Here is a 23,719-nt window from a genome sequence, read left to right on the forward strand (position 1 = left end):
TTTCCCCAACATTTTGTAAGAAAATAATATTGCTCATTACCTGAATAAGCAAAATAATACACAATGCGGTATTAATTTTCACGACATAAGATCACATCCTTAGTTAAAACTAAACTTTACCTAGATGTTTTAACTTGTCATTTTTCACTTTATCAGAAGGGTGAAGTTTTGTTAATAGCTGCCATCGAACTAGTTGACGGGTTCATAAGTTTGTTATTTTTAACTATGTATCAAAAATATTAAGTAGTCTTATATTTTGGTTTGTTCTCATCATTATCGTCATCATCCTTTATCTGCCTACTTATTCTCTCGATTCGATTTCTTCTCGAAGACTTTTAATAATTATGTATGTACTAGCTGTCGCCCGCGACTCCGTCCGCGTGAAATTAAAAAAAATACAAAAGTAAGTAGCCTATGTGTTCTTCCTGACTATCCTCTACATCTATACCAAATTTTATCGAATTCTGTTCAGCCGTTTAGGCTACAAACACTAACAAACATCCATCCATCCATCCAACCATCTATCTAAACTTTCGCATTTATAATATTAGTATGATTAGAATGAAAGTAAATGTTTTTGGATGGTGTTCGAAGTTGAAGAATCGATTTACGTTAATTTACAACAATATGATTAATTTTACTCCCAATCTTTGTTTCTATGTATGTTTTTAAATTTCCCTTCTTTGGGTTCTCTTAAAATAAAACTGCCTTTCTTTTATACGTCATTTATTTCTATTTTTACACAGCATAATAATTTACATTAATACATTTAAATCTATTAATAGACCCGATTTTTATTATTGCTCTATTAACTATACTAAGTACACAGCTCTGATCTTAATATGAATACGTTACAAACCGTATTCATATTAATTATTTGTGAAAAAGAATATTACGAACATTTTAAAATCATTTAATATGAAATTACATTCGAATTGTAAATTATCTTATTATAAACAAGTGTCAAAAAAGGGTAAACAAAATTTTATAAGTTCTGTTTAATTTCAAAACACTATAAAATTGTGAATTGAGTATAAAAATTTAATTCTTTACAAATATCCTATATCATTTTTAATACATTGGATAATACTCAGTAATTAGGATGCTTCACGTAATTCTCTATAACGTAAAGGCAAAACCATATTTAATTACTATTTTTTTAATCTAAACATAAGATGTCATGTCAAAAAAAAGTTCCAATAATATAAAAACCTTGAAACAATAGTCACATAATAATTGCTTACGGCGCCATCTAGTATTAAGTAGGGGAAAAACAAGGATGCCAAATACTTCAAGGACGGGGATATTACCACAGTGACTGAATTTTCTTGAAGCTTCAATTATTGTTGACTATGGTGCACTGACAGCAGCTGGGTATCCAAAACAAATCCGTGTAGAGTGTCTGACCGCTCGTTTCCAGTGCAACTAAACGCTTCTGAATGTATTTTTGTTCGCAGCGAGAACTATATCCTAGAGGTATTGTGCACAAACCATTACACTCAGTAGACCTGAAACAAAAGTAAATTAAAAATACAGAAAACAAATAGTTTTATTTCGTGTTGTTTATTTTCGCTATTCGATCATAGATGGCGCTAATCCCTAACTTTATAAAAAAATATGTAATAGATGGCGCTGCTTTCAATTTAAATTTGCAAAGTAAATAAAATAATTCAATAGTATATATCAAACTTACGCGCAAATTTCAGCGCGCACCAGTTGTGTCATATTGTCAGCCATGTTAACGACATATCTCCAGTTGCCCTTGTTGTTGAGCGCCGCCCGCGGGGTGATGAATTGCGTCCTAACTCGGCACAACTCTTGTGTATTGTCCTGCGCTTGTCGCCGAGGTCGTTCAGCAGAGCTGTCCTCGCTGCAAAAAGAGAAATATAACATTATTTTTTATTTATGAAATTGCCACCACATCTACTTTGATAAAAAGAATGAATGATCGTATAACTAAACATGAACTTGGTGAATGAGTAAATAATATTGAACTAAATTATATACTTAGCCAGTCCTAATGCTATCCTGAGAGCCTCAGCGCCGGTCAACTTCCTCTTGGAAGCAGCTTGCACCAGTTCGGCGTTGCGGCGCCGGCGTACCGTGGTTGTGTGCGCCGGAAACGATATCGACCGTTGGATCGTCACACCATCAGACCTGGAGGGTGTCATATACCTGGAAAATCAATATAAAATGTGATCATGACACTGAAATTATTTAAAGTTGTACTGCATTGTACAATAGATGTCGCTATAACGAATAATATTTCGATTAAAATGTTTTTTTCTAATTTATTTGAAAACAGATTTATGCGAGTTTCAATATCCCACTTGTATATAACAACCAACATTTTTTTACTCTCCTTGAAATAGATGAAATGGAGGTTTCAACTGAGGGTAAGGAGTAGAATCATAATTAACAAAAAATGCAAATAGACTTACTTCCACCATTCGGTAGGATTGTATTGAGTGACGCTGTCGGAGTCCGGTTGTCGAAACCACTCGACATCATACCCCGGGTACAAGTTAGGCTCGTTCAAGAAGCCGTGGTTGTAGCCCGGCGAGTGCGGAATCAATGTATGATGCCTCAAGCCCTTCTTGGTGTAGTCGTACTGACGATTGCGGTTCCAGTAATTGCCACCTGAGACATAATCGTTGAAGCCAAGCTTGGTGTTGTTAGCTGGGAGGTACACGTTGTATGGGGATGGGTCGACTGATGACGGCGGCTGCAATGACGTCTTATCGGAGAAGATGTCTATAAAGTAAAAGCATAATGTTATAAAAATATTTAAATTGGACTTGAATGCTTCATTCATAAGCCTTTCATTAAAAGGTTGGATGAATTAGAATCTATACTGATATTATAAAGAGGAAATATTTGTATTTTTGTATGTATTGAAATAACACAAAAACTACACTACAGGTTTTAAAATTTTTTTCACTATTAGAAAGCCTAATTTGGCTGTAACATATTTTTTTTTAAATTTCATGCGGGCAAAGTCTTAAGCAACAGCTAGTGAGTAATAAGATGCGTTTATTGTCATTAATCATATCCTAGCAGAAGGGTCGTTTTACTTGGTATGGTTTTATGAAATGTCAGTAGATTATCAAAGTACCTGGTGTGAATCGACCATGATACTTATGCACGTCCTTGTGGTGATGTGTGGTCGTCAGAGGGTCGTGTACCAGCGAGATATGGTCGACGTGTGGCAGCGAGTTAGGTCCGTAACTGTACGGATAGCTGCCCTTCTTTTTAGCGTCGAACTCGTCTCGGCTCTCATCAGTCAACAGCGTCCGGATGTCGTACTGTCCCGCTTCTATCAATTTGTGGATCACGTGCCTGAAAGAGATAGTTATATTTTGTGAGTACACTTCATTGTTGTGGTTGTAACAAATCTTCCAGTCCAGCAAATCTAATCATACTTTCTACTTTCCATCTTCAATATTTGTGATATTCTAGACTAATATTGTTGAATTGACTCACTCCGGGTAAGGTTCCGGGTGCAGGCAGTATGTGAGGCCGGGCTGGGCGCAGGGCGGATTTCGGCCGGGCGGCGCGGGTTCGAACCCGCACTGCTGGCCGTAGGGGCAACTGTACCCATCTCCGCCGCTTACCAACCACACTATCTGTAACACGATAACATAATTGGTTTAAAATTAAAATCAAAATGTCTCTATGCGAACTAAGCTTGTAATTTAGACGTCTAAAAGATGTTAGTGTTGTAGCTACTACTCGTACATTAGTCGGTATTTGACTAGATTACTATACTAGTGTGAATTAGGTATAAAGGACTGCTTCACTTTCACCACAGATAATGTAACATACTAATTAAAAGTTTAAAAAAAATTAGAACACTAATATTAGTTTACACTAATCTAAAATATAGAGCATATGGTGGCTAAAAATCAGTGACTCTCTGAAAGTTTGAAAAACTGAAGTCACGACTATAAATACTTCAGTTAAGAAACACAAAAGAGTTTTTATTGTGTTCAATTTAATTTTCAATCTGAATGAGGACTTAAATAGCCACTTACAAATCATACCAGGAATTTAAAAAAAACTAAATTCGGTCATACTACGCTGAGTCATAGACAAGGCATAATATTTGGCACCACCTGTGTCATTAGCTTACGCAGTCCGGTCTGGTCTCGCCTACATACAAGCTGACACCTTTCTCAATAGACGCGATTTAGTTAATACAATAGAATCGTACAATCGATCTGTACGTGTGATAAATTGAGTCACAATAAGGGTACAGTCTCACTGCAAGCGGTTAGCGAATAATATTTGCAAAAAAATTTTTGAAAAGAAAAAAAATACTTTAAACAAAAGGCTGATAGTTTTAGTAATTTTAACATGCGATTTTCTTATTTTTCTGAACTTTCAAGCAATATATCAATGACTCATACTGGCTTCACTGCAACAGGCAATTTTCTCATATGCATTTTACATTCTGACCCAAGTAATTATTTTACTTAGAAGAATGTCCCAGCAACGGATACCTAATTGTAAAAATGCGTGATTTTAAGTTATAAACAATTTACTTATTTAAAAAAAACATAAGAGAAATGTTTCTCTTATACGATACTAGCTGTTGTTCGCGACTTCGTCAGCGTGGAATTAAAAAATAGCCAAAGCTACTCACCGATAACGTAGCTTTTAAATGGTAAAGGAAATTTTAAAATCGTCCTAGTATTTTTTGAGTTATTTCAATACACACAAAGATCCAAAAATACAAATCTTTCCTTTGTTATATTAGTATAGATATAGATATAGACAAGGTTAATATTAACATTATGAAAAACGATTTAATAGGACGGTACGAAAAAACACTAATTGTCTTCAACGTTAATTAAAACTTGTATGATTAATTTTGATTTTTAGTCTGTGAACAGTGTTTAAATACTTCCTCGTCCGGTGACAGTGTGGCCACACACCGGAAGCCTTGCATTCAAGTTCATTCTCCGCGTAGCCCCCGGCCCCCGGCCAACGGCTGACTTTTAAAAAACTATTGTCAATGTCAATTGCAGTAACCGAATGTCATGAAACAAAGCACCAAGTTCTATAAAGTTAAACATGAATCTTCGATTAACAATTTACTTGTACATATTTATAGAATTGGTTACTCGAATACATTGTGCTAATATATGTGAAAATTTCATTATGTGTATACCGACAGGTAGCCTAATCTATTATTTGTGTGATTAATCCATTTATTTCCAAAACTAGCTGTCCCCATCCGCATGAATTTATGAAAATTTTACTTTATCATTTACATTTGTCAAATTACCAATAGCAAATGTCAAAATGACATGACATGACAAACCTTGATAATCTTCCTTCCTTGATTTTGGCAGCAACTTATGGTCTCTTTTCCACATTAGGGTTTTTATCCAAAATATTTACCCCCTAGTTTAATGGCGTGAAAATATATAGCCTAAAACGTGACGTAAATGCTGGGCTTTTTATTAAAAAGATAATTATTCAAAAATATGGTGTAATTGCTGACATCTTAGGCAACAAAGAAGTGTGTGTTTACGCTTTATTATAATAGTATAGAGTATAGATCTGTAACAAGTTTATTAGCAAATAGAAATCCGCCCTAGCTTGGCCTTGGTGACAAAAAGTCTCATATCTTTTCTGTTATTGTTATACCCTTTCCAATGAAGTAAAATTTAGCCTACATTACTCAGTGACAATGAAGCTTTCTAATGGTGAAATAATTTTTAAAATCTATTCAACTTTGGGAGCCTATTCAATGCAAACAATCAATTAAATATATCCTCTATATAGCATTAGTATACATTTATTACAGCACATAAATAGATTTCTATATTTATGTAGCTCCTATTTACCGTTAGCTAAACCCTTTGTAAAACACAAATAAATAACTCATCACAACTAAGGAAATTTGTTCTAAGACTTTAAAACTTAGGAACAGGACGTTATAGCGAAAAAGTACGAACTTATGTAACTAATGCGTATGTTATCGGAGAGTGCTAATCCATTATTCAAATGGCAAGGATAGTTTTAGAAGTTCGTTGAACTTTACTATTAGATTTGTCGGTTCCTTGCAAACCGTGCGGGAAACCGTGAGAAGTGTCAGCGATATGCGGGCAGCGTCAGATTACTCGTTAAGCCACTTTCGTTTGTGTGTGCTGCATACATGATGTGGTGACACCTTTATTGCTATCTTTTATAGCTTCCTCGAACACCATTGTCAAACGACTTGCATAGATCAAATGCCCTCTATAAATGCCTATAAAACATGGTGTTTTGTACCTATTTGGTTTTCCATTTTGGCGTTAGAAGATGCGGTTAGTAACAATGATTATAGTTGTCAGTGAAAGCAATAAGTGTTTAATTGGAATGAAGCAAAAGCGTCATTTATGTATATTTATAGGTGTACGAATTATTTCAGGTCAAATCTTGCCAATAGTCTTTTGAACTAACAGACTAATTCTCTATAACCGATGCAAAATATTGAGCAAGTTTGATGAAATACATTGCAGTGAAAAAGTGATTAACTTCACACGTATGTTATTGATGAGTGTAATTAGGTTATTTTGTGTCGACATCGAGAGAATGTACCTTTTATAATACAATTATTAGTAATTATTGCTATTCATTAAGTTGGTTTTATTTCTGCTAATTACAGTATTGAATAAGGAAATGCATGTATCATTTTGCGTGGTATGCCGCAAGAAATTAATATTTATTTATTTTAATTAATCTTAATATAACGTCTTAGTCTAGTGCTTAATTTTGCTATCATATTCCACTTCGCTTTCTAATTTCACTAGCTTATTTTTTTACATAAAAATGTTACCTATCCTTGCCTCTTAATAAATTAGTACTTTGACTTTTTTGTGAAATTCAATCATTTTCTGGTGATATTTATTTAATTATAAGTTTCATGGCGAATACATGTACAGTCTTCACAGCAATTTGTTATTATTTTATTATAATACAAATTAATTTTCTAAGTTAAGTTTGAAGATTGTACTTTCGTTAAAACGTTATAAACTTTACAACAAACTAAGTTATTAGACAATGTGTTGTGTAACAAGTATGTAAATACTAGATATGATAGACTTATCTGTTACGATGCTCTCCCAAGAACATTATAATTATGCAAAAAGTAAACCGGAACTATCAAAGGTGTTACGCCTGTGAACTCGCATTGTGATGTTACAGACTTGTAGAATGAGATTACAAGATGACTAATGTTTATTGAGTTAAAGTTTGACATACCAATTCGTTCACATAGTTTGTCTTTTTTACCGACTAATGCTGAAGTTTCTATTTTTATCATTAGTTACCTAGTGATTCATTAGCTGCAAGTTAACTTCAAAGGAGTAAAACTGGAGTTACGTAGTTCGGAAACGCATTTCAAGAATTTATCGAACCAAAAATACTAGCGAATGGTTAAAAATCGCTGGGAAACTGGCCATAGGACGGTAACATGATTAACGGCGATGTACATAATAGTGCGTATGTATATGTTAGGTGTCTTCTCGTATTGTCAATTATAGAATAACAGCCAGTCAAGCATTTTGTTTTTTGGTTTATAAATACTAGCTGTTGCTCGCCATTTCGCCTGCTTGGAATTACAAAAAAAAATAGTAAAAATGTAACCTATGTTACTTAGTGATAACATAGATTTTATATAGTGCAAGAATTTTTGAAATCGGTCCACTAATTTTTGAGTTATTTCAATACATGCAAAAAATCTAAATCCAAAAGTACAAATCTTTTCCCTTTACATTATTAGTTATTAAAGTATAAATAAAGTTAAGGATATCTTAATAATTACATTATAAACATTCATCAAAAAGCATGAAAATTTACAACCATAAAGTTGTTTGAATCGGTGCATAATTCTTTTAGCAAATCACGTATTAAGAAAGTTACGATATAAAAAACATAAACACGATCGTAAACACATTTACAAGCGAAACCAGAAGATAAGGACGGATGCTTTCTTGTTGAGCGACGAGACGCGGCCACGTGTTGTGAAACAAACCGAGTAAACAAAACATTTCGAAACATTATTCAATAGCAGAAAATAATGGTCAAAACTGTAGTATATCTTCAATACTTAACAAATTGCAATACCTGAGTAGCACAAAAAAGAAGCGCCATTAGCCCAATACATAAACGAATTGCTTAAGGATTACACGATCGTTGGTTCGATTCCCGTCAATCGTCTAGTGTTCCATCCCAGTGCAAGCTTAGAGAATTAGACGGTTACCAGAAATATTAGTAAATTATAACTAGTCTACTCATATTAAAAGAAAATAAAATAATATGATTCCAGTGACGGCACCAAATATCAAACGTGAGTTGAGACGTCTTTGATTCTTTTAAGATAACGTCCCACGACAGTTTAAGCAATTTAATATAATTCCAGTTTACAATTATGTTATTTCTATCAAGTTGTTGATGTAAATTGGTTGTTTTTTTAATTAATTTATACAAGATACCGAGAAGGTAATAGTGGGTGTTATTGTTTATTCAAAACTGTTGCATTTGCGGTATAATTTTAAATATTTTTTTATAAAGTATTGAATTATTTTGTTCTTGGAAATGTTAACGATACGATTTATCATTGATTGACGTATATGTTACTATTACAAGCAATTAAAAAACGAATCAATTCTGACGATATATTTAATCTGTGCTTAATTAAAGTTTTTATTATGATACGATTCTAGTTATTTTTTTTTATAAATTCTCCTTATAGACTAAAAATTTAAGACGGTCAAAGGTAGTAATTAATAAATATACTTACGCCTATTATTTCAAACAGTAGGATCCAGATAGTATGTATTTTCATCCTCCAAAATGTTACACTGTTTCAACTACAATTTCGTGTTATTTTAATAAATCTAATTAATTCTATTATTTCTATTATTTCAGTTCTATTCCTGCCGTAATATTGTCAATGGCTGAGTCGAAATAACCTTCTATAACCGGTGTCGGTACAAGAATAATTATTATCTCATTTCAGCCACTAATGAATTAACTCTAGATCTGAAATAGCGAGCCACGCCTTCACAATTAGACTCGTGACCAGACCGCGGCCGAACGAAAGCGACTGGCCAAGGATACTTGCGTACAGAAGTGCCTAAGTCACTTCCGACTTAGCGACACAAATGCTAATTCACGAACCCTTCATTTAGCCTTGCTAATCAAGCACGCGCGATTGTCGCGAATGATTTAATATCATTGTCCTGTCATTCGGCTTCATTTGTTTGTATTAATTTTATTAATGCTTTGTCTTTTTTGTTCTGATTCTTTAATGTTGGCTTAAATAAAATTTCGTTGTACAAAACACTTTTTTGTGTGTTTGTACTTGTGTTATTCTCAAAATTGGCTTATGGAATGTAACAATACAAACTGTAAACAGGACATATTTTTATAGGTTTATGATTATTGAAAAAAGACATCATCGATTTTAATCAAAGTTTTAGTAAATCGTACACAAGTGACTAGTTGGATTTAAACTCTTAACTACAGGACTGTGTAAAAATGCCTAAGTATCCACACGTAGTTTAGATATGTTTACGTATTTAATAACCACTTTATTTTACTGTATGTTATATTAAATATTGCAACTTCCAGGTAATAAATATTTCTGTAACTTATCCTTAAGAATAACTTAAGTTATTGACACTTGGAATTTGCTTTACATTTATGTTATTATAGTTATTGACAAGTTTTATGTCTTAATGTGCGAGAAGAAAAAAGTATCGTCACGGGCAAAAGTGTTAATTTTAAAAAGATTAAAAATGACAACCTTTATCTCGATGTATTTTGTAAAAGAAATAGACGATCTATTTTTATCAAAAAGACAATTTTCTTAATAACAAGATTTGCAGACGTAATATTTTTTATAAACTAGAAAAGAAAACCGGTTTTGATTCTTCTTACTTTTACGTTAGGCCATTTCGCTAGAAGTAAATTAAAGTTTTGCAAAACAACTTGGAATTTAAGTTACTACAGAAGTTCTACAACATCTAAGGGATAAAGAATATGATGTGAAAAATTTCACAAGTAGGCTAGGCTACAAGGAAAACTGTATTGTTGTAATAAGTACATAGAAGTGTTACTCAAATAGAGGGGCCAACGATTACACGCTTATTGCATTACACATCCGACTTGCGTTAGGTAAGCGCAAGCACTTTTGTGCGCGACTACCCAGCCTTGCTCCACTTGCATATCGTTTGGGGACAAAGACTCGGCCGCGAATGTTAATTTATCAGTATCCTTTCTATTGCTTACTCATGCACTTGCTCGACTTCTAATTCGATATCTAATGTGTGAAATGCATTAACTACATTTTGCCCGCGACTCCGTCCGCAAGAAATAAAATTAGTAATCTATGTGTTCTTGCAGACTATGTTATTTATCTGTGCCTTTCAGCGACATTCGTTAAGCCTTTCTATAGTACCATCATCAATCCATCTAAACTTCGAATTTTGGAAAGGTAACAAAAAAGAATTTAGGAAACATTATGGATATGTAATTTTTATAGTAGTTACTTATTTAACTATTCATTTTATAATCATGAGTTTTCACTGAATACCAGAAGACGTTTTCTTTACTTAAACGACAAGGATACGGACGACATCATGTTTTGCAGCAATGGAAACGCCCTTCAAAAAGACACGGTCACGATACAAGTTCAACACACTCGGTTACTGTCGTATATCTTATTTACATAATATAATTCAATGCTATAAAAAGTTTTAATAATTTCGTATTTTGATTGCCTTATCTAGATGAAACATATCCGGGATTAGTCTAAAAGTATCAACAGACGAATCAAATGACAGTCGCCAAATAGATTCAATTGTTTAGAATCTAGACAAATGAATATGCAGAAAATTTACATACATAGAAATATACATAAATATGAACTTACATACGCTTGTAAAATGTAGTTTTTGATGTGAATGCAGTAAAGTCGATCGTTTGTCATGATGCCGAGCTTAGTTTGAGAGGTGTCTAATTTTAATCCCTTTCCCGTGCTACCCTTGCTTTAAGAGGAAGGGATGGGAAGGAAAAGTGGGAAGGAAGGGGAAATATCCTCTTTACGTGTGTCCTCCTCCGTCGATTAAGGGTAGGCAACGCATTTGCAATTGCGGATGTCTATGGACAGCGGTCGCATTTCGGCGGTTTCAGGTGACCGCTTGCTCGTTTGCCGCCTCTTAATATAAAAAAGTAGAACTTGCAAATTCTTTTCACAATTAAAGCTCGATTTGTGCTTTTAAAAAGAACTGTAACGACTTGATAAATTGTCTGAAGGTTGTCGTGTCGTGCTCTAATTACGATTTGTATTGTCATTAAGTCGTGTCAAGATACAAATCTAATTATGCAACTATTTATATAATGAGTTGTCATATCCTATAATGATATCGATTATCTGATATATTCGATAGTTATTATAGAATGTGCACGAAATCCTTGTTAGCGCGGTGCAATTAGCATAGGCATTGCCGTTTACTTTTAATTAGATTACTAAAACTACGCCATTATTAGGACCCGAAATTCATTGCTAGCTAAAATTGGCTTGCATTGAAATGCCACATTAAAATAATGACATAATTTCATTAAAAAAAATACTTTTTTATTTGGAGACACAAACTTTAATTCTTACTAGATTTGTTAATATAAATGCGAAAGTTTAGATAGACGGATGTTTGTTAGAGTTTGTAGTCTTAACTGACGAACGGATGCCTATGAAATTAGGCATAGGTGTAGAGATAGTCTGGAAGAACACATAGGTTATTTATTTGTTTCTTTATTAATTTAATTATTTTTTCACTACAGTTAATATACATATATTTAAACTATACTAATACAAAATTTGTGTAAGGGCAGCCTTATTGCTATAAGCAAATGTTAGTTACGTTTTCTTTTTATTTTTAATTTTACGTTTACGGATGGATGGATGAAGTTGTTTATTAAATAACTTGCTTTAAAGTCTTCTATTAGATGTATAAAAACACTTCATACTATACAACACTTAAATTTATGTCACAGGCTGCGTGTAAACGGCATGTCAGTTGAATTATGTCCAAGGTTTAATTCAATAAAAAACCTATTAAGGAAGTGAAATATTTTTCAACGACGCAAAAAATCTTTGCACTGTTGTTACAATTTAATTAACTAAACGGCAATAATTCTAAATTCGTTCTGGCAGCCGGAACAGAACCAGACTATGCTATTATAAAACTGAATAATTTAAATTGTTTAATCACACTAGTAACAAGACAACGTAATTAAGATTTTATTTACTAGCTTTTAAATGTGTACTTCCAGGCTATCCCCTATGTCCATACAAAATTTCATCCAAATCAGATCAGCCGTTTAGGCTAGAAACTCTAACGTACATCCATCCATCCATCTAAGCTTTCCATTTGTAATATTACTAACTTTCGCCCGCTACTCCGTCCTCATGGAATTAGAAAAAAAGTAAGTAGCCTATGTGTTCTTCCAAACTATCCTCTACATCCATACCAAATTTCATCCAAATCCGATCAGCCGATTAGGCTACAAACTCTATCAAACATCCATCCATCCATCTAAACTTTCGCATGTATTATATTAGTATACATATATAGGTATATAGTATGAAGGTTAAATTTTCTTTGATAAAAGCAAGTCATTGTTAATATTCTACGTTTCTCGCTTGATGTATTTATTTATCTCGTTTTTACGATTTAAATCTTCACCAAGTTTAATTGAATGGCAAAATCGGAATTCATGTTAACGTTTCTCTAAATTCCGCCGCTTGAATATCATCTAAGGCTGCCGCGCGCCCGTGAACTTGTCGACACACAGTTTCTTTTTTTATTCGACATATATTTACGATATGGCAAATACTGTTTAAATAATTTAGTAAATACTTAAATGATTCAGGTGTATTTTGTTATTAATTGTAAAGAAATTATTGCGATAGAAAAAATGTATTTATTAGGAAAAGAGTATAATTTTGAAACAGATTTTTGCGTTATACTTAAAATATTGACTGTCCTTGAATTCTACGTAATTTGAGCTTCATACTTGTCTATACTTATATTAAAAATATATATTTTTTTGTATGTATTGAAATAACATAAACTACTAGGTTGATTCCAACAATATTATCACCATTAAAAACCTATCAGTGGGCTAGGCTATATATTTTTTTAATTTCACGCAGATGAAGTCGCTAGCGGTAGCCAGTATACAAACAAGTTGATTTTAGTAACATAACTATTTATGCAAATTAAGAACAAAGTACGTAATTATACGAATTGTGTGATGTATTTTCGTTACAATCATTTTGAACATTTACTACAGCGGAATCGGAACGTAACTATCGTTTTGCTTATCTCTATCTGGTTTGTCTGGAATGTTCCTAGGTGAAATTTGGTGAAATCTGTATTTTCCATTAAAATTAGAAAGATTTTAATTAAGCAGCATCGCTTTGTACCGTCCGCTCGCTGATCAATCATTCCTTCTTCTGTTTAGGAATTTATTTAAATTTTTTAGTCGGCAGTATATTTTAGATCAGTAGTGATGTATTTAAACTTATCGATAAACAAAAGCAAAGGTCAGAAGTAAAAAAAACATACCAGAAATAATCGATTCATAAGTAAATTATGGTTTTTATTAAGTGATTTAAAAAAAAAGTATTAGAGCGTGCGAAAAAAAATAAATGATCAACAAAACAAGCTAAAAAGGTGAGCCAGGCCCGTGTCAAATACAAGTATCTGGATATCCCTCGACACAATTTTGAAAGTTAATTAATTTAAAAAATGTAATCTAATAAAACTTTTTTTCAAATAACAAGTAGCAGTTCTTTGTCAGTATCGATAAAGTATATGTCCCAACCCTACGACAATCAAGAAAATTGATTAAATGTTGTAAATCTTCGGCTTCGAATGAAAGCTAGTCTCATAATTTAGCGGTCTTATAATATGACAGATGCGCGAGTAAATATTACATTACGTGATAAAAGTTGTAAGAACAAGTTAATAAAACTAAAGAATGTTACGTTTATGTTAAAGTATGAAGGTAAGAATAAGTATTTGTAATTGATTACATAAAATAATTTAATTAAGTAGTATAAGAGGTTAATCTGAAACTTATCGAAATAATGCATTTAATTTGCTTTCAAGTACCACTGGTTTTAATTTGATATAAAAACATGTGAAGATCTTAAGTTAATCTTTTTTTAAATGGCATCAAGGTTACTCAAATAGCTGGTAGCCGAGTTTCACTTGACAACATCTTCATTAGGCGTTAACTCGACTTAAGCAACAGCTCGCACTCGACATTACGAATGTACTTTCACACATATTTCAAGGACGCTCAATTGCTTCAAGTACACAAGCGACAATTTGAAAATTTGCACAACAGAATCATCATTTGGCGTAGCATTGCACTCGTTAAGTGACGAAATTGTCATATTGAATACATGATTATATCGTCACCTTTTTAACTACGGATAGATTTTAAATTAATTTCAGGATTTCGTATCGTTGATGCGGAAGGCGGGTGACCGCATTCTGTAAAGATATTGGAGAAGATCTTTGTGCAACAGTGGGCCGATAAAGGCTGTTGATAACGATGTAGCCCAAATTACGCCTTCAATATAATTTTCATTAACCTAAATTATACGATAGACTTTATTAAAATAATAAATAAAGAAAATAAATTCCCGACTTATGTATAACTAGCTGTTCACGTGCGGTTTCATCCGCATGAAATTATACATTTTTTGTTTGCATTTGTCAAATTCTAAATTGCAAATGTCAAAATACCAATTACCTTACTATGACAATCTTGCTTTCTTGATGTTGGCAGCAACTTATGGTCTCTTTCCCACATTAGGGTTTTTATCCAAAATATATATCCCCTAAGTTTAATGGCGTGAAAATATATAGCCTAAAGCGCGACGTAAGTGTAGGGCTTTTTATTAAAAAAAATAATTATTCAAAAATATGCTGTAATTGCTGAGATCTTAGGCAACAAAGAAGTGTGTGTTTACGCTTTATTATAATTGTATAGATAAATAAAGAAAATGAATTCCCGATTTATGTATAATTAGATTAGTAGACATTGCCTTCCCCCATATATCAAAATATACATCGTAATTAATTTAGTAGGTAATGAAAGAATAAACATTGGATTACACGGATTAATATTTAGAAATAAATTAAATTAGGCTATGAGAATGTTATCAACACTTTAGTTAACCTTTTAAGTAACAAGTAAGCGGCATTTGTACACCACTCAGCACGCAATGCGACATCCATCATTGCTAAGTACACAACGGTTAGCTTAGATTGCTTACTTAAATGTTTACGAGAATGTAAAACATTCTAAGTTACATTTTATAATGTAACTTAGACTGTTTTAACCTTAAAGATTTAAAATAAAACATTATTTATAAAAAACAATGTATTTTAAATAATTTAACGTATATTAAAAAAAAGTTATCATTACAACGCTGGGGTTATTTATTGGTAACACTTTAAAAAGTACACGTAAAAACAAGATAACCCAAAACCATTCCGTGAGTCAAATTTTCATTATTTATAAATATTTCTTGTAACCATAATAAGCTCAAACCTTGTGCTAACCCGGCCCACGATCGCTAAATCGGTAATACAGATGCCAGTAACTGGCACGTGTATTCCCGCCGTTAGGCTATTGGCATTAAATGTCAGATACATTTCAAATGACATATACTTAAGATTCAGAATAGTAAAATGATTACTTCGATATGCATTTCAGTAGCGTGCAATTGTTTGACAGCGACATACTGTGAGAATGTATTGGTTCTAGCGCGTACTCTCGTAAACAAACACAAGCAAGTATTGTGCCGCGACCTCTTTACCGCGAAAGGTCGGTGGTGACTTAGAACGTATTCAAATTTGAGTTTTCGGTTACACGTAATATTCAATTTCCTGGAAAGAGTTTCGCGAAGATTTTACTTGTTCTTAGAGCTTGATATTTTAATTTAGAGAAAAATTATCGTATAATTTGAATAACTGATATTCAGGGTTGTTTGAACTGTCTGATTAGACACTGGTCTTTTTTAATAGTATAAAGTAACATACGAGCCATTCGAAATTCGCCTATAAAAGCGATGTGACGGATGCCCATAGATATAGACATTTGCCTGCGTTGCCTACTTTTAATGATTCACAAAAAGCGAATATTTTTCTTACCTATGTGTCTCAGGCAAATAAACTTTTCCTTCCCAGGATGCGTGCTAACCGGTTTTGACTATTCCCAATAGTAGACAAGTAGACAAGCGGGATAGCATGAACGACCAAAGTTAGGTTTCCGGCACATTTGGTTTAGTATGAAAGTAATATTCGAAGAGACATGTGGAAAGAGCAGTAACTTAATCGGATAGAGAAATAGAAAGAATCGTTTAAGTATGCAAATACATATCAAAGAACATACAAGGCTTGTTATTGATTTATTGAGAACAGATAACAAAATATGAATATGTATCTCTCATGATCAGACTAATGCTTTCTTGGCGTGATTAATCATTTGTAATTTATTTATAATATTTATCAATACTCATTGCATTTAGAATGGCCGTGAGTTGTCGCCTTTCCTGGAATCTTAACAAACATCGCCGAGAGAGAACATGTGTAATTTATGTAAATTTTACGAAATTCTAAATTTAGTTTTATCGAAATTTGAAAATTGTTTTCTAATAACACTTAAATGTATGGATTGAGATAAACTTTTTTTACTTTAAGTTATACTAGTTAAACAATCCATTATAAACCATTACGAAATATAATTTTTAATTTGTTTTAAGGACTTGTGCAAAAAAAATCTTTTTTTCTCATTAAAACCCGCATCCCAAAAAAGTAATGTCAGGTACGTAATGTATATAAAATTAAATAATATTCCATTCATGCACTCCCTAATAACATAACATATGACATATGACATTTTTTTTTATTTATTGACATTTAAAAATAAAAAATGACCAGTTATGTTCTAACAGATATTTTGCAGCCAGCATCTGTACAGCCGTTGCTAGGCAACCATCACAATCTTAGTTAAGTCTGCATCCGCGTTGTCTGCCTTGTTCGGTGTAAACGAGGACGATCTTAAATCATCTCCAAATGCCACATATCCGCTAACGTAGAACTTTTATTTATTTCACAAACTTGACTTATGTCCGAAATATGGTGATTAATATAACGTAAATTATGTGGCAATTGTTAATTTTTGAGTTAATTGAATTTTTCGATAGTGCCAAATGTTTGGGTTGTAAAATTGTAGTTTGAAATTGGAACATTATTTTCATAAATCAATTCTTAAAATAATTTTTTGAGCGGTTTAAAAATACCATCTATTACCAGTTTAACACAAACGTAATTAGATTTTGAAATAGATTGAAAATAAAACTATCAGTACGCGAATCATACAACTTATCGTTGATTATCGAAGACCAATGCGGTAACATCCGATTCCAACCATTCCACTCAACCTAAATGTTAGGTAACAAGGAAAACTTTTGTGCATCTTATAATTTGCATTATGTTTTTAAAATCTGTCAATCAACAAAACACATAAAGACATTTGACAATCTATCGGATATGTTTTTACTTACAAATTAGTTTTGTATGCTTATGCACATGATTCTAAGAAATAATTACGTTTATTTCTTACATTTACTTTAATTACATAATTGTCATACAATCTTACTAATATTATAAATGCAAAATTAACATGGATGGATGGTTAGAATTTGTTAGGGATTGTAGACTGCAAAACAGATCACGATGACCTTTGGCATAGATGTAGAGGATAGTCTGGAAGAATATAGGCCACTTTCTTTTATTTTATTAAACACGTGGTCGGAGTCGAAGGCGAAAGCTAGTAGATACGTAACTTATAGATGGATCGATTTATACAAGTTTAACGTCTTATTAGTAATAGTCGATTACTTTTTTTTTAAATGTAATTTTATATTGTAAGTTATATTGGAGCAATTGACCCCAATAAAAGGGTCCCGGAGTTCTATTTTTCGCGTCAATTTTGTGCTCTGGCTTACGTATCTATAGATTATAAATCTATGTGTCATATCTTATACTTTATGTTTTATTTTAAACTATGCTTCAAGAAAAACCACTATGTTTGTTAAAACGTAAACTGTATGTCCTTGTTTAATGTTTTAGAGTATAGAAAAATGAACAATGGTGATTATCATAACATAAAAAGTTATGGATACCTTAAGTAATAATTTAAAATTATATTTTGTATAAAGAAAATGATGACTAGATTATGGGTATTTACATTAATGTTAAGTAACTATTTCATAACATAGCCTTAGTCAAATAACCACTTTTAATTTATTTTAATATGCAGATCCGAGATTAAAGATAATTACATTAATAGTAATATTATAAATGTAAAAGTTCAGATGGATGGATGGATGGATGTTAGACTTTGTAGCCTAAACGGCTGAACTGATTTCGATGAAATTTGGTAAAGATCTGGAGGATAGTCTGGAAGAACACATAGGCTACTCACTTTTGTTTTCTTTAATTCCACGCGGACGAACTCGCGGGCGAAATTAAATCTATAAACTAACAAACTTTAATAAATTAGCATAGGGGATTTTGTTACATTTCATTTAGTTATGCAAATAATAATCCAACTTTGCCTACATAAGCTCGATGCCTATTTAGTTCGCAGAATTTGTTACCGTAACCGAATTACGCTCCGAAATTGAACACTGAAGGATAAAGTGTGGGAAGTTAGTTACATCATAACATCTGCGCCGGCGCATAACGTTTGAACACTTTAATTGTTATATTTTATTACATTCGGTTACATGTAGGATTTCATTATTAACAGGAGAAGTATTAAAAAGTATTAAAAGTTGATACACCTAAATAAAATCCTTTTTATATGATATGGTGCTGCCAATAGACATTAAAATTTGCAGACACGTTGCCTATCGTAAATCAACAGAGAGGACGCACAGAAGAAGGAAATTTCCGGCCCTATGCGTTTCATCCCCCGCAAAATCCACGTTCTGTCCTTGTATAAAAAGATTGGAAGGGGACGAGGACTAAAATTTAGATTCCGAAACGAGTATCCTCTAGTTTGTTTAGTTAGTTAAATTTTAAAAGTAAAATATTGTAGGGAAAGGTGATCTATGTGTGTTCGCTCCACTTTGACCCGCGCGTGTCAAGTGCGCGCCCGCGTCGTAATACCTTGCGTAATTAGTGAAACACGACTTCTACCACCACGACATAGAGTAACTCACGTACAGAGAAATCATTTTAGTAATAGATTGTTTTAATGTAGTAACATTCTTAAGGAATAAAAGTTTGTTTTTCTATATGACGTAATTTTTCTAAAGATGAACATTTTTTATTATATTTTAAGTAATTTACACGCTATTTTTGGCGATAAAATGTCGAAACCTAAGTACTTCCACTTACCAATAATATACACAAATGTAGTTTGGATTGTTCCATAGTCTGTGCCATTGTGTTGTAGTAAAACTTATAAAAAGTCTCGATCTGAAAAAAAAGAAAAGTTTTATTTACATGAAATAAATAACATTTTATTAGAACAATATATTAGGTTTTTTTTAATCCTAGAAACCATTCAATATATACTACTATTTAAATCTATATTGAGGCTTAATGTTCGCTAAAATAATGCGGAAAATTGTAAACGAACATAAAAATGTCCTAGGATTAAAAATCCCTAATATGCTGGTTTCTAGAAACCATTCAATAAATACAATTTTGATAATATCTATCGAGGTTTAATGTTCGCTAAAACAATTGTAAACATAAAAATATTTTAATTACTTCATTTAGTTATTTTATCGTGTTACGTACTTCATTGAGGATGTTCTTAAGGTAACCTAAATAAAACCTACACCGATGTTGTGCAGTTCGCGGTAACAATGACAGAGAAAACCCCGGTGTCATGGCCGCTCACGATCGGATCTCTATCGCACACCCAAACCAAATTGACGCACTTATCCTCGGGTATTCCTAGCGTTTACGCTGTCTGGTACTAGTTTTATTATTTCCAACGATAAATACAACCATAGGCGTCAACAACTAATTATCTATTCATAATAACTTGTCAATTAGAAATGTTAGTCAGTGGTCTTAATGTCTAATTTACATTTTTCTATTCTCTCGCAAGACACCTCTGGCGACGCCCATAGGCACAGTTGTCAAACCTTGCTCTTAATTACTTAGAATTAAACTGTAATTAAATCTAAAAATTAAGCGTGGTTGGTTTTAATCAGATACTACTTCTAACATGTCAAAGTTTACCAGCATATAATAAAATAACACTAATAAAATTATCTACGTGAATACAGACGAAAGCATAACATTTTATAATTAAATTTTAATATTAGGCTGGAATTTTTTGGCATAAATTGTATTATAAGATAAAGACAATGTGTAGTAAAGCATACAAAGTATTCGACAAATAGTTACCAAGTAAGTTTATTCAGAAAACAATAGCGTTATTTCTCACGAGAGTATTTTAACAGTATGAAAATCAACTTAATAATTAATGGAGGGTTTTGGTTAAGAACTCAGATATTTTTTGTTATTTGCCAATAAATAAAATGAAACATAATTTTTATAAATTCTCTCAGTTAATATAAAACAGAAATAGAAATGTTTTTAAGCGTAAAAGGTAATAATGCACTATAGCTTAATAATTATATTAAAAAAAACATAAATAGTACATACGTAGTCTTGACCGCAATGGCACACAAGAGAAATTAAAAATGTAAAAAAAACCTTTTACGCTGGTTTTTGTTATCACTTCAACCTCGTTCGTATTTAATTTAACGTGACAAAAGGTTGTTGCCCTTGCAAAATTAAATAGATCACAAGGAAATGTCATAAGATCATTCAATATGAGAAAGGTGCCGATCGTGGCTCATTCACTTAGCCGCAGGACACGCTAATACTTATCTTAAGTGTGGATTACAAAACAATTCCTTTGCCTGCCACAGTCACTAACACTTTACTAAGTTGTCATTTAAACAATAGAAAGAAAAAACAATTAATTTCCTTCGATACAAAAGTAAGTTATTTATTAAAGACTAGCTGTTCCCGTGCGGCTTCAACCGCATGGCATTATGAAAATTTTATTTTATTGTTTACATTTGTCAAATTATCAATTGCAAATGACAAAGTGACATGACGATGGCTACCTTGCTTCCTTGATGTTGGCAGCAACTTATGGTCTCTTTCCCACATTAGGGTTTTAATCCAAAATATTTACCCCCTAAGTTTAATGGCGTGAAAACATATAGCCTAAAACGTGTCGCAAGTGTAGGGCTTTTTATTAAAATAAGAATTATTCAAAAATATGCTGTAATTGCTGACATCTTAGGCAACAAAGAAGTGTGTGTTTACGCTTTATTATAATAGTATATAGTATAGATACACCAACGTTTTAAAAAAATTAAGAGAACATCATTTCTCAACATAAATCTTTAATTAAAATTTCGTTTCTCAGAGTTCAGTTTTTGTTAGAATATAGAGCATGAAATTGGAAGTTGACCTTTCGTGAGTGATTTTATTACATTACAGACAGTTATTAGTTTCGACTATAACATCAACATTATAATTTGCAATAAAATTCAACACGCGAAATAAAATAATCACCGAAAGAATACAATAAAACCACTGCAATGTGTTGCAAGACGTGGACGATATATAAATGTTTATGATTTATTATAACAATTTAAAACGTACAAATAAATAATAAAAAGCTGTAAATACAATGGGTGTCGATGTTTTGTAAATATTAGTTTGAAATTATTCTATACATTTTCGTCATACAAAAGACTTCAACGTGCTTGAATTTTCACGCACACTACATTACTCGTCGCAAATATACAATCAAAATATTAACGAATTTATTTATATTTAGTAATTGTTTTATCGTTCTTCGTTTAATACTAAAAATGTTGCCTAATTAGCGTATAGACCTTCCATATTAATTACGAATTAACGTATTATAATTATACTAACTCATCAAACAAAAGGATGTACTGGTTTAAATATTATAGTAAGTGAAACTTCCTTTTGTTACTTATATAAAATCATGGCCAGCCGCTAAAATTAGTGCTATGGGCATGTTATGAGGAGGGATGAATCGCATGTTACAAGGAGAACGTTAGTAATGAGTGTACATCGGTAGAGGTATACCTAAAAAGAGATGGATTGCGTGAAAGGTGACATGATCAAGAAGGGAGTCGTAGCTGAGATGACGTATGATAGTTTGTGCAGGACAAAAACCTGTTGCGCCGACCCTACAGGAGTACGAAGGAGGAAGATGATGATATATATAAAATCATAGAGTATATATACTTAAAAGAATGGTCTTATTACATTAAATTACTCAAACACAAATGCACCGAGCTGGTAGTTAATCGTAGAACTTATGTCCAAAGACTCACTCGATCTTATTTATGTTATTTCTTATTATGTTTAAACTGTCATGTAGGTACAAGTTTTAAGTTAGTGTTCTTTTTTTAATTTCGAATTTACAACTTAAAGAGCTCTTGTTGACATTTTTATATTATTTATGACGTGATGGGGCCACTCTTTACGCATGTAAACAATAAAAATACCAGACATGAGTAAAATATGCTTTGTAGTTTAATTAAGACTGAAATATTTACTTGGAAATATCAATTGCATACTTATTAGAGTTTCTCTAAAAGTATTCTTACATTTTTAATAAATTACTTTAAGTTTTTTTACGTCGTGCACGCCAAAATATAACAAAACGTTACCACAGATCTAAAATCTAGACGAAAAAAACAACGACCTACCGTCTCGTTCCACACACAGCACTAATTCACGTTATACAAAATAATATGATTTATCGATCGTAAATGTCTAAAACAGATCTCACTAGATCGAATTTTTCGACGGCGAATTTCGGCACATGCATGTCTACGTGTGTACGCACGCGGTCGCTCGCTGCGCGCCGCGGGCGGGACTGCCGCTGCCGGCCTACAGACGGCGCAAGTGTGCTAATCGCGCCAACACGCACTGCATAATCAACCAACGGGACATCTATAGAGCTGAACAACCGAAAACATAAACAAATTCTACAATAGCTGTTGTGATATTTTCATTAATCATAGACTAAATATGCCAATGTCCCAGTCATTTAATTTAATGTAATATTTTCTGTTTTTCTTATATTAATGTATAATAAGGAATTTCTTTGTACTATATACTATCGCACTTTTATGTCATAACAATAGTATGTTTCAAAGCTATTGATCGGGTACAATCCTTTTAATGTTTCTGAATATTTTCATTCTGAAATATTCCTTCTGAAAGAATCTCGAAATTCTAAATTCTTAGTTTTGTGATATATTCAGACCTCCACAAAAACTTGTCACACTAAAATTAAATGTATCGGAGTAACAACTCTATTGAATCCACACCTGACATAATCGTAGAGCGAAGCAACCTACTTACAAGGCAAAGAAAGCAATGCCTTAGACGTATTGTCGTCCTCTATGCTGCCCTCTGCTTCCGTGTAACTCCCACCAGAAAGCATTAACTAGTAAAATATTGCAGAAATACGCAAAAAAATAATATAATTTTAATAATCAATTTGTGCATTGAATAAATTGCAATATTATCTTATAGAGCTT

At 32.4% G+C, this 23,719-nt stretch overlaps 1 protein-coding gene across 1 annotated transcript; it reads right to left on the reverse strand.

Moving 5' to 3' along the window:
• Positions 1-1,036: 1,036 nt before the first annotated feature.
• Positions 1,037-23,063, reverse strand: LOC106100941. Its single transcript, XM_013280009.1, has 8 exons — positions 22,880-23,063; positions 19,491-19,571; positions 3,484-3,626; positions 3,116-3,339; positions 2,442-2,754; positions 2,008-2,175; positions 1,694-1,870; positions 1,037-1,508 (listed from the first exon to the last, which is right to left on the reverse strand). The coding sequence occupies exons 2-8, from the start codon at positions 19,536-19,538 to the stop codon at positions 1,337-1,339; spliced, it is 1,245 nt and encodes a 414-aa protein (XP_013135463.1). The 5' UTR covers positions 19,539-19,571; positions 22,880-23,063; the 3' UTR covers positions 1,037-1,336.
• Positions 23,064-23,719: the final 656 nt, after the last annotated feature.

Source organism: Papilio polytes, unplaced genomic scaffold, assembly GCF_000836215.1.
Source record: "Papilio polytes unplaced genomic scaffold, Ppol_1.0 DF824303.1, whole genome shotgun sequence".
NCBI classification, from domain to species: Eukaryota; Metazoa; Arthropoda; class Insecta; order Lepidoptera; family Papilionidae; genus Papilio; species Papilio polytes.